At 32.7% G+C, this 13,110-nt stretch overlaps 1 protein-coding gene across 1 annotated transcript in view; it reads left to right on the top strand.

The window, feature by feature from the left end:
- The window catches only part of LOC148281941 (syntaxin-1A-like), a 208,196-nt gene that overhangs the window by 25,496 nt on the left and 169,590 nt on the right, over nt 1-13,110 (top strand). The window contains exon 3 of the mRNA XM_088225867.1: nt 8,479-8,578. Coding sequence (XP_088081993.1) covers nt 8,479-8,578 — 100 coding nt within the window. The remainder of the gene's footprint in view (nt 1-8,478; nt 8,579-13,110) is intronic.

Genomic DNA, 13,110 nt, shown 5'->3' with positions numbered 1-13,110 from the left:
TTTCATTTTTGTCGTATTTATTAGTCATCAGCATCATGGTCGCACCTAATGGTGCATAGGGAACTGCATTAGTACACCAATTGCAGCGTGTCTTGATTTTTTTTTGCTACACAAAGGTAAAATGATCAGTCTTGCGCTTTAGGTACCAGTCCAGGGACTATGAAATATTCTAGTGTAAAAACACCCTTTTAAGTAAATATTTCATGTCAACAATGTTGGGAATCGAACCCGAGACCTCTAGCATGGTAGATTCAACTCCATTGGCCACGCCCCAAATACGTCACGAAACGGTAAAATTTTCAACTTTTTTTAGTACCACCGTTTAAATTTAAGTAGAACATCGTCACGAATCTTGACGTCACTGTTGTCAAGCCCAAACATGTCGTTTTGGTAGAGACATATTTTTTAACAATTTGTTTTTAAAAGTTACGTATGAAAACATTACTTCACAATATCAATATTGATACATTTCACATATTTTTATTAATATTCGTGGTATGTGATATTTCCGTGTTCTACACTTAAACTTGCATTTTAACTAAGCTTACCCTACATATTAAACTTTCTGATTTTAAATTTGAGGGTTATAATAAACGAAAGAACTGGGATTTCAGTTGAGATCTGAACCGACTGGTACTGTCGATAACTCGGTCTCTGAACCTAGCGCCAGGCAGAGCATCGCACGAGTTTGACAAGTTTCCCTCTGCCTGAATCAAATGCGGACCTAAAGCTAGGGTTTCCTAGGACAGCGGTGCCCGTATTTTAACGGCCGTAGTGAACATTGATACGGTTGACAGCCGTCGTAACGGTGACTAGATAGTGGTTTCCTATAAAAATGGTGTTGATAACACCGTTAAAAAATAAAACCACTCTCTAGTCACCACTACGACGGCTGTCCACCGCATCACCGTTCACTACGGCCGTTAAGATACGGGCACCGCTGTCTTAGGAAACCCTAGCTTAAGAGAAGATTTTCTTTGACACGTATTTCCCCCGATACAGGGGTCCGATAAATATCTTAGAGCGATAATATTACATCCGATATTATTATCCGATAAATATAACATGAAGGGATTTGAATACATACTTTTTATCTTAACTCACTACTGTGGCAAATTACAGCGCTAAACACCTGGACTCGAGACAAAATACATTGAATTGATGTGATCTCCGGGAATCTCCTATTGTTATTTTGACAAACGTATTTTCCAATAATTACCGTGACTTGTGCACTATTGTGTTCTTTTTTCGTAGTTTTACACTGATTTATAATAAGTAGACACGTTAATCCTATACAAGCTATATCTAAGATACAGCGAATATTGCGTTTCCCTCAACAATTTGAATAAATAGCCCTTTGTGGACGCGATAATATTGTTTTGTCCCTGCTCCGTGAACAGCCTAGACCGCGCCGGACAGAACTCTGGGACAATACGAAAATTTGGCTGCAGTTCATTCGTGAGCGCTGCGAAAATTAAAACACGACGGCGTTTGTTACGACCGAATTCATGAAAAATGTATCTGGACAATTTTTCGTCCTACAAATTGCTGTTTACACGTGAACAGTGGTCGAGTCCTGGGACGAAACAATATTGTATCGTCTACGTGTAAACGGCCTTTAAATATGAAATAGCAAATCACGACACACATGCAATAATTAATGTAAAAAAGAGATACACATATTTCCTTGATTCATATTTATTTCTGTGTAACACGTAACTATAAAATCGACATTTACTGACAACTGTCAACATTTTGAAATATCCACCCAAAAATATAATTAACTAGCGAACCCAACAGACGTTGTCCTGCCCGAACGTTGGCCTGCCTGCTATCATCTTGGAAAAATACTTTTCATCTAGGTACTTGTTTGTGATTAAATTCAAAAACTAAAAATTGTTGATATTCAAAAAATATTGAATTTAAGTAGGTACTTGTTTATGGTTGAATTCCAAAACATAATTTTTTTATATTTTTTTAAATATGGCATTCTTTTTGCAAACGTCAAACTCCGGTCGTCTCACTAACAAAGTGGTGTACTTATGTAGGAATACGATTTTTAAAAATGTATTGAATTTAATATTATTTTAGTGTTACCAAAAATCTAATAAAAATAAATACATGGGTAGAAATTATAAGGAATTTAAGGAAAGAATCTGATTGAGATCCACAAAAAACAAATGCTGTTTGTAAATATTCAAAAACAACCGTTTTTTAGACACAAAAAAACAACATCTTTCCATTTTTTTGCAAATGCATTCTCCTCGAATGCAACCCTGGTAGATCGATAAATAAAACATGTATGCTCCTAACTTTTTTTTTACATATTCGATTGAAGATTTTGATATCTACGAACACGCACAGCGCAAAGATGTATATTTCTGTGAAAACTGCACATTAATCGGTTAAGCCGTTTAGGAGGAGTACGGCGTAATCACACGTACAGAGGAAATATATATATATAAAGATTATCTATTTATTCCATAAATGAAAAGATACATCTGTTCTGTTTTTCACAGTTACAATGCAATTTAAGTTTTTTTAATCACACACTTCGGCATATTTCTGCGTAACGTCACGTCTGATCACGATGAAGGTCTATTCGAGAATGAAGGCATGGAAACAGAAGGAAATTAATTACCCACGGATTGAACTGCCGTTTTCTTCGCGCCAGTTACATATCTATTTAATTATCCGTTATTATAGGTATAAGAAAATATCTTTAAAAACTGATTTAAACGATTTTCTGTATTAACTCAAAACGATTTCATACAGCAACAAAAAGAAACACTTTTTCAATTACTTTCCGCGCTTCCTTTTCGATCTCCTTCCTGCCGTCTTTCGTGAATTTTACCTACTCCCTTTTATCGGATTTTCTCGTAAATTAGAGTTATTTAACGTATTATCAGCGCAGGGTGTACGGCTAGACAGCTGCACGGCTACAAGGACCGCTACTCTACCAATTTATGATTAGTGTCTGTATTTAGTATTTTGATCTACGTTCCCTTCCTTTATATTCACACTGGTTTCATTGCTCATTCCGATTCCGCGTTATTTTTACGTTTTCTCTTGTTGCACATAAGGCATTTAACAGTGGAGTTTTTTGTAGGGGATCGTTTTTATACCGCAGTCTCTTCCACCCCCTTACCAATAAAAAAACACTTTTTTAAACAAAGGATATATTTAAAGTATTTTTCAATCAAATTAAAATTTTATTATTATGGTTTTAGGAAGCTGTGTTAACTTTTATTTGTTTAAGGGACAAAAAAATGGCGTCTTTAAACATTAGATTAAGAGTAGAGCGAGCCGATCTAGAATGTATCTGCATTAAAAGTATGTTCAGATATGTACTGTTGTATATGTTAACATTTTAAGCCATCTTCCACCATAATCGTTTCGATATTTTTCACGATCGATCCGTAGGTCTGTGATTTTAAGAACATAGCATACTGCATATAAAATGCTCCTAAATGCAATTTAGAAATAGTTTTGAAAATTTTCGCAGTTTAATGTGCATGCAAAAATCGCAAATACCAAACTGACGGTATATGGGTTCAAATAGGTGTAAAAGCTTAGTGACTGACCGAAATTTCGGTTTGATTTCGGCAAATAAAACGAGTTTCGACCAAAAATTGGCCGAATTTTCGGCTTCGCCGTAACCTGTATTTACAATTATTACTTAGACGATATAAGTACACAAATATCGTTGTTTATTTGCTGAGATTCATTTTTCACTCAGATAATTATTTTTTTTTTTATAAAAGAAAAATTTGCGTTCTTATGATTTACGCAAATATTTAATTTTGAGGGCCATTTTCAACGAGTTGTAAATAACTCACTATTAGAAAATGGAATCAAGTTGGGGTAGAGTGGGATTCGAACCACGGACCTTTGGTCTGTGAGTCCGAGACACTAGCCACGGGACCACAACCTGATTGATGACGTTTTTTTTTTATTTATACATTTTACTATTTATATATTATTTTTTTATCACTTTTTCCCACTATTATTCTTTATTTACGCTATTATTTGCTTTTTTTTTTATTTTGTTAAAGGCCTTCGAGCCCTGAATGTAAAATAACAATCATAAAGAAATACGTTCAATAAGGCCCTTTTCAAAGTATCCGCACTCTTCGGACAGGCGTTTTCTCCCCGCCGCCGCCGATTTTTAATATCTTTTACCAGTAGACTTTTGAAAAGTTTATTTTTTACGACAGAGTCCCGAATATACATTAGTAATTAGGAATATTGGATTGTTTCAATGCAAATAATCAGTTATTGTATTGCCATTGTCTAACATAAAAAATAAAAATTTGGCTAATTTTGTGATTTGTTGACTATAGTTAGTAGTTCTAAGATCTTTCATATTTATATTTTTGTAATTTCTTTATAGTTAATAAGTTCCTATAGCGCACATTGAAGAACTGTTACAAATAAAGTATTAGGTGAATTAATGGAATAAATTCCTTCTAATCATAAAATACGTTTTTTATTAATATTTTGAGTTAAAGGTGACGTACAATCATACAATATTTTTTATTTAATAGGATGTAGGTATGTTGTCCTTTGGCTTTTATAACAGCCTAAACACGTTTTGGCATGAAATCAATTAAATTTAGGCAATTTTCTTTTATTCTGTCATCTCCAAACCACACCTGAATAACAGCTTCTATCATCTTTGTCCTCGTGGCGCAGTCCAATTTTTGTATCCTAGATTTACAAATCGCCCACCAATTTTCTATAAGGTTAAGGTCAGGTAAATTTCTAGGCCAGTCTAAAAGAGTTATCTTTTTATCATTGAAATACTTGAGCGTAAACTTCGATACGTGACAAGGAGCTGAGTTCTGTTGAAATACAGTCCCATCATTAGGACAGCATTTACTCAGTTCTTTACTCAAGTGCTGTTCCAATAGAGCTTTATACTTTAGGCTATTCATCATTCCTTCTATCGGTATCAATGATCCGGTCCATACGAAAAGCAGCCCCAAAACATCTTCTTCACATGATATTTTACCCTTTGGTCAAATTAAGCCACAGTAAGTTTTTCATCCCCACTTTTTTTATCAAATTTTATGCGATATCCCTGCACAAGAATGTGGGTCTCATCTAAAAATAGCACCTTCCTCCAGTCTTCTACAGTTCATTTGGTGTATTTTCTAGCCCAAATGAGCCTTTGCTTCATCATGCGTGCCGTCAGGAATTGTTTCTTCTGTGGTCGAATTGCTTTTCTTCCAGATTCAATGAATCTTCTTCGTACTGTCAATATCATCACCCCTGTGGCTGCCAAATTTAGTTGAAGTTCGTAACTTGTTTTTCTGGGGTTTAGCTTACTATTTCTGACTAAAGATATTTCATCTCGGACACTAGTTTTCCGGTTTCTTCCACATTTCCCAATTCTCTTTGCTTTAACTGACTCTGTTTCTTGCTGACTTGCTGACTGCTCCCTGACTCGCAAAACATTCATTTGCAATCTCCTTCTGAGTCATTGATGTATGTTCACTTAAGGTTATAATCTTTTCCATTTTCCTCGGCGTAATATTCATGATTTAAACCAACTCAAAAACGCTGTTTAATATGCAAGCAATTTATAAAATTAGTACTTTATTGAGAAAATGTTTAAAAAAAAAACAACAGATAGTACACCAACAAACACCAATATGAGCTCCTCAAGGATTAATGAACTGTAAGTCATAATGTTTGGCGCTGAACAACTGTCAAATTGACGTATGAGTGTTGCTATACGTAAAAAATGACAAAAATCACTCTTATTCCATTAATTCGCACAATACTGTAAGTTATATGTAACATAACATAACAAAGAACCAAAATACGCTAAAGATAACAAATCTACTCATTAAATTGATGCCCTTTATTTCATTGTTTGTTTTATGAAATACTTATTTTAAGGAACTCTTAAGATTTGACAGTAAAAACACCTAATTTTGGGCGTTTTGAGGTGACTTTTAACTTATTTAAAAGAGTTTTGGTTTCGGCAGAAACTTAAACAGAAGCCGAAATTTGGTTTGGTTTGGCTGAAAATCTTGTTTCGGTCGGTTACTTAGCGTATTTGAATAATAAATCTGCATTTTTGCCTATACGATTTATTTAGCTTACAGCATATTTCCATAATAACATCGTGCGCGAGTTAGTATTATCGTATTGGGCTGTTAGCACGACATCAGAGTAAGGCACAATAACAACAGCTTATCTCGAAATACGGAAGTGGTGTGTTTAATCGTTTCCTTTCTATGTTTCCCTTCCTTCGCATTCTTCGCTCATGTTATCTCCTTTTTATTACGGCCTTGTTTTGTCCCTGTGAATTCGTTTACCCGCCCAATGCAGACAGTGACAAATGCGCGTAAAAACTTATATTCACGACACTTACTTTTACTCTCCTTGCGGCAGGCGAGGGTGGCGAAAATATTCTACTTGTTTATGCCTTTATTTGAAGTTTTGCTCTCAAGGGAATAAAACTCTCGTTAAAGCTTTTAGTAATTCTGTAAATAAAGTAGTTTTTATGCGCGCTAAGTGATCGAGTAATTATTTTAAGAACAGCGTGTCCGTTCAAGATCACGGATCGTGATTCAATTGTCTCCATATTTCAATGTTTACAAAAGAGAACATGCTTTTTGATAAATTAATGAGTAGGTATACTGCCGTCATAAGCAAGATGGCAGTTATTTGCAAAAGCCATATTTTGAGATAGGACACTTTAGTATTTATCAACTTTATCAAAATAATAAAATAAAAAAATGTAATTCGTCATTAGTAAAACACAGTATGACTTTTTCTACAGTATAAAACCTGTGTGTTTCATATCTACACTGAGTTTTTGCTCATTAATCTCTAGATATTATATTATTGCTTAAAAAAACGTCATCGTTTTTCTATTTCTCATTTCTAATTGCTCTATCAAATGGTTCGAAATTGTTGGTAGAACATTACCTCATATTTAACCAATTTTGTAAAAAAAATTGCTTATGATGGCAGTATAGACGTAGCGTTTTTTTTTGCACCACAACAGACCAGGAGGCTCAATTACAGTGGTGAATTGCACAGAACACCCAGGCTTGAGAAAAATCACATTTTATTTTTTTGTGTTCTCACCGGGAATCGAATCCGGAACCTTCCGTGCGTGAGCCAAGCGTCTTGACCACTACACTACGGAGGCCGCCATCACATGATTACAAACCTAATAAGTAATGAACAAAATGTAATCCTTAGACCAAGCATTTACTCTTAAAGAACCCGATTGTAACTTTAGGCACTTAACTCGTGTATTTTAAGTAGAGATGCGCCGAGTACAAGTTTTACCGAGTTAACGAGGACGAGTTTTACTCGGTTTGATGTTTGCCAAACCGAATACTTAGCCGAATAACTCGGTTCAATCAATCAAATGCTTTGTTTGGGGCGCGAAAATAGGTTTACAGAGGTCCGCGGGTGCTTCTTCGTTGCGTACGACCGGCACGCGGCACTACCTCCCGCCCCGTCTCGGCTAATCAGTGGCTTGTTATTTTGCAACAAAATAGCATTCGGTGCGCGTCAAATTGCATAAATAATTGATAAACATTATTCCTCGTGTGCAGAAATTGTTGACAAGATGAGTTCACGCAGAAGATTGCGAATTTGGAAATTTTACGACGAGATTGAAGAAGATAAAATAAAGTGAAATGTTCGTTGTGCAATTCGTTGATTTTACAAAGTTGTGTTGGACGTAATGCTTCTACGACAGCCATGTTAAACCGTATTAAAATTAAACACAAAGAAGAGTCAAAAGATTTACCGAATGAACCTCTATCCGAAAGATCCTAAAATCGCGAGGCGGCTGCTTCAACTTCGTCGTCGTCGGAATCGAATGCAACAAAGGTGCAACAAAGGGTCGTTTGCGGCAAAGTAGGAAATAAATGATTCGCGGGCTAAAGAAATCCACAAAGCTGTCGCTGAAATGATTTCTATTGACAACCAACCGATTTCCATAGTGGAAGATAATGGGTTTCGAAAATTAATGAACGTCTTAACGTTTTTATTATATTTCCCAAAATATTATATTACTGTAGTGAAACCGAATATACTCGTCTTTTAAACAGAGTTATTCGGCCGAGTACGAGTAATAAAAAAAACGCCGAATTCGCCGAGTACCGAGTATGAAACGAGTACTCGGCCCATCACTAATTTTAAGTATCTCTGTCTCTGTATGAAATGCATGTAAAGAAGAACATTTTTTCCATATTTTTAAGATCCATTTGCATTATTAATATTGGTCTAAAACATATAGGTAATAGGTACCTACTTAAATAAAATATTATTTTTGAAGTATTTTATACTATGTATTTTGTAGCTAATGTGTCGACGAATATCAATGAAAACAATGAATGCATTTTCTTGTTTTTAATATTTTAATGTCACCTTAGAATTTATACACGATATTCTTAGTAATTGAATGGTATTTTAAATGTTGATTATTTGTTTTTATTACAGGTTGAAGAAATACGGGCCATGATAGACAAGATCCAGGAAAATGTGGAGGAAGTTAAAAAGAAGCATAGTGCCATTTTATCTGCGCCGCAATCAGATGAAAGTAAGTCATTTTCAATATTTTCGTATAGTTATGTACAGTGTACAAATTCCATATAATAATACGTCGACTGTCGTGTTTCTGAGTTCTACATGACAAACTTGTATAGTAAGTCAACGGTCTCTACGTATACTATCGAATTTACATTTTGCGAGATTAACACGAGAGAAAAAACAAACCTTGGTTTTTTTTTAAAAGAAGCTATCAGATACTGTAGATTTGCCAAACATGTATCTTTCGTATTTTAATATACACATGTTTGGCAATTCTACAGTATTTGATAGCTTCTTTAAAAAATACTAAGCTTTCTCTTTGCTCTCTTATAAACCTTGGAAAATGCTAATTCGATAGTATAAATATGTAGGACTGTCGAAATGTATTGTTTGCGTATGCAAATCCTTTAAAATTCTACAGAACGATTATTATTTTTTAATCAACCACTAATCGATGACGAATTAAAAGAATAGAATAAAAAACTTCGAATTGGTGATAAAAATTGCGAAAAATTATTAAATGTTGTGAACTTTATTCTTTTTTATTTTATTTTATTCAGGAAACATACAGTACCTAGTTTTAAAGTACACAAAATTAGACTTAACCCTAATGGACCAGTGAAGTTTCCATTTTATTTTACAAGTTAATTGATAAATTAACTTTTTATATTTTTTCAAGAACAATACTATGGGAAAAAAATTAACTGAAAGTAGTTAGTAAAAATTAAAATCAAAGTAAAAAGGTTATGTTAAAAGTATCTAGTTAGTATTTACATAAATGGAAATAGTATTATATGAAAAAAAAACTTACGTAAAGTAGTTAAAAAGTAAGAAGTAAAATGAATGAGAGTAAAATAACATGCGCAAATGAAAAAAAAAACATTTTCAAAAAGTAAAAATATATAAATACATACATATTTTAAGGAATTAAATAAAGAACAGATGAGAAGCAACTTTAAAATAAATAAAAGACAATAAATTTTCAAAAAAAACACGTTAAAAAATAATAACATATTTTGGTAATAAAAGCAACATATTATTTTTAAAAGCAGTTCTAAAAGTAATTAAAAGTAGTTAAAAAATATAAAAACATGCAGAGTGCAGCAGAAAAAAAAGAATAACAGTATTTCAAGTAATCTTTAAAATTTGAAAGAGCATTATAAAAATATATAGAGAATAAATATTAAGAGAAGTTTTTAAAGTAAAGATAGTTAATAAAAAATATTTAAGCGAGATTAACATAAATGAAAATTTCAGTAAAAAAAATAAATTATGAAAACAACATTAACGTCTGCAATGTAATGTAAGAGAAAATAAGTAAGTACTAAACTTATATAATAAGATCAACGGCAGTTTTATTAAAAGGTTTTCAGTAGTACGCTGTTTTTAAATAATTTAATCCTGTATGGTAGATATCTATATGATTGAAAAAGCTGTTAAAAGTTGAACAAGATCTATGTAAAAACGAATTCTTACAATAGTTCGTATTGACGTTAGGTGATTTCGTAAGGCGCATGACGGACAGTTAATTTGAATTTTATTTAGGAGCTGGGACGAATCAGCTAGACTGTTTATAATTTTACAAGAGAAAGTGAGGTCAATCAATGTTCTCCTTTTTTCAAGATTGATGAGCTTTTGATGATATTAATCTTTAATAAATAAGTGCAGATAAGTCGTAATTTGAAAATGTAAGAAAGCATCGGATTAAAAAAAAAAAAAATTGTACTTTCTCCTTTTAAGAGATAACTCAGTGATATTAATGTGGATTTTTATGAATCACAAGTCCTTGAACCCTCGGTAAAAAATATAGTATATGCCTTGTTTTTCATTAAATATGTAAACTATAAAGTTTAACTTTTACTTTATCTAAGATATGTAAATTACATCTATCAATCATTCATGTAAATTCTATAATACTTTTGTGGGTTTTGTCACTGTTAAAAATTTTAGTTACAATTATTACATACGCACTTTTCCCGTATCTACAAATATATATTTACAGTACGTAATGAGATTTCTCTTTTTTTTCATACGAAAATTCATTCGGTATTTTTCCGCCTACTTCCGGGAAATCCTGTTCCAGTTCTGATCGTTTTATGAACCTTTTCTATCCCATAATATACTTCCTTGATTCGTGCCGACGCCGACGCTTTATTTTGCCCCTCGCGCCTCGGCGACGAGACTATACGCTCCACATTAAATAAATAATATATCCTTGCAATATAGAGCGCACATACATACATAATTATTACTTTTATACTACTGTGGTTTACCACTTGGTCACGTCTCGACTATCAACTGCCTTCGATTCATTGCGTCTGATTCATTCAATGTTTTCAATCCAATTCTGTACGAATAAATCTCTGTCTCGTAATAGTATTATTCAATTGATCCAACACCGTCAAATTCGATTTTATTATTTGCGAATCAGATCAAATCAGATCCATCATTTTCAATAAGCTGTCTGGTATTTTTTTTTCTTAATTCTATGCATCGAATTACTATTGCCTATTCTTTTTTTATTGACAATTTATTTACATTAATTTGAATGTAATATATTCTTCTGTTTCTTATAAATTAAATATAGGGTCAAAGCACCAATGAATGACAGTTTAAGGTTCAGCTTGTAGTGAAATCCACATTAAAGGTATAAACTTCATTATTTAAGCGTACAAAATAAAAGAAAACAATAAAAAACACATTAATTTTCCTAAGTACTTTTACTTTTTTATTGAAATACGAGTATTACAATTATAATTAATATTACTCTACAAAAATAGCAGAATCACCAGTGAATGACCACTACTATCCCAGTAAAAATAATACTCAGATTTAGTTACATCATAACATTATAAAACACCCTAACACATTAGAATATGGATATATTCGAAGAATTGCATAAGAAATAGCATCAAACAAAACACTTACCACACCTTTCCTTATAAAAACACTATCAATATCAGAACAATAGCGGGAAGACGCACTATTACCTTTTGACAACTCACAGTTCAAAACTGATAAAATTGTTTCTTACCAAAAGATGTGTCCGCCTACTGCTTTTGTCATATTTTTTAGTGTTAAAAGTTTTTTGAATGGACACATGTAGCAATTCTTATTATATTGTGTTTTATTAACCAATGGTCATTTACTGGGGGGTGGTCATTTACTGGTGCTTTGACCCTAGTAGAAAGTAAAATAATATTTTTAATGCATCTTTTAGACGTAGTTCGTATTGGCAATGATAGCAGTTAAAATACTAATATGTTCTGAGTATTTTCTTATACTGTCTTAATTAAATTGTTTTTTTATTTTTACGAAATTTTAGTGTAACAGCAAGAGATATTTGATAATTATTAGCAAAATGATACATATTTTAAATATTATGGTCATTATTAATATGTATAATAATTTTTATTCTTACATTTTAATTAGGTATGAAGTCTGTTACAAGCTGTCTTGGGCCGCGAACGTACTAAATACTAAACTGTTGCTCGAGATATTCGTTATTTGAGTGAAATATTCAGGTAATTTATGGATCTCTCGTGAATCTTGTATTATCAGGACGTTAATTAATTTGCGAGTTTCGCAACTTGCCAAATAAACTTGGAATACACGTTGAAAAACATCGTTTAATTAGGAAGTTCAGTGTATTTTAGTTTTTTTTACATTAAATAGTGTAGCTTTAGCTATTAGAACAATAAAATATTATATTAAAATATTCTAAAATATTATTTTGCTAAATGGCGGAAATAATAGTTAATTTTAAAAAACCCTACTCATGGAAAATAATGTGCAAGCCTTGTGCGTACTATTACATCCCGTATTTAGAACTTCAGAATGCTTTTTTCTACCAGTTGGTTATTTAATTTTGTGTTGTATTCGAGCACGTCCTACCAAGTTTGTGTACATAAGATAATTTAATTAAGAGTTGGAAAGTGTTGACTCTTTCGTCGCCTCTATTCAACAATGTCTACCGAGTATTATTCGGTGACGAGAAACGAGAATATGCAAACTTTTGGAGAATTCTCCTTCACACTTCTTTAATGATCTCGACTTCACTAACTCCAATCGTAGAACAGTGAATCTGCCTGTTTCTTAACTCGTTTAACGGGGATTATAGTTTTAAAAGTATTTTCTTAAAGTCTGAATGATCTCCGAAAAACAAACACGTTTATTTTTAAGATGTAGCATTTTTTTTAATTTGTGAAAATGTTTATTAAGATATATTGAACGCCTTGACGATAAAGCAGCTCTTGTGTTCCGAAACATGGAAAAAAATACCTTTGCTATGTCTTCATATCATTGTCACTACTGAGCTGGTATAACGCTCTCGCGGCCGTAGAAAACCCATTTATAAAGTGTTTGCTACGGCCGCGAGAGCGGTTTTTTATTTGAAATTTATTTATGGATTATTACATTCATTTTACAAAAATAATATTTAATCTTTTATTCGTACTCAGTTGTTGATATTTTGCTGTTGAAATATTTTTGACATCTTTTGAAAAGTTTGTCTGAGTCTTTTGTTTAGTTTTTTTCTGGTAG

Source organism: Micrasema longulum, unplaced genomic scaffold (assembly GCF_059751315.1).
Source record: "Micrasema longulum isolate JH-2025_06_02 unplaced genomic scaffold, ASM5975131v1 h1tg000392l, whole genome shotgun sequence".
Lineage (NCBI taxonomy): Eukaryota > Metazoa > Arthropoda > Insecta > Trichoptera > Brachycentridae > Micrasema > Micrasema longulum.
The sequence above is the reverse complement of the archived record's forward strand: the minus strand, read 5'-3'. Positions and strand labels throughout refer to the sequence as shown.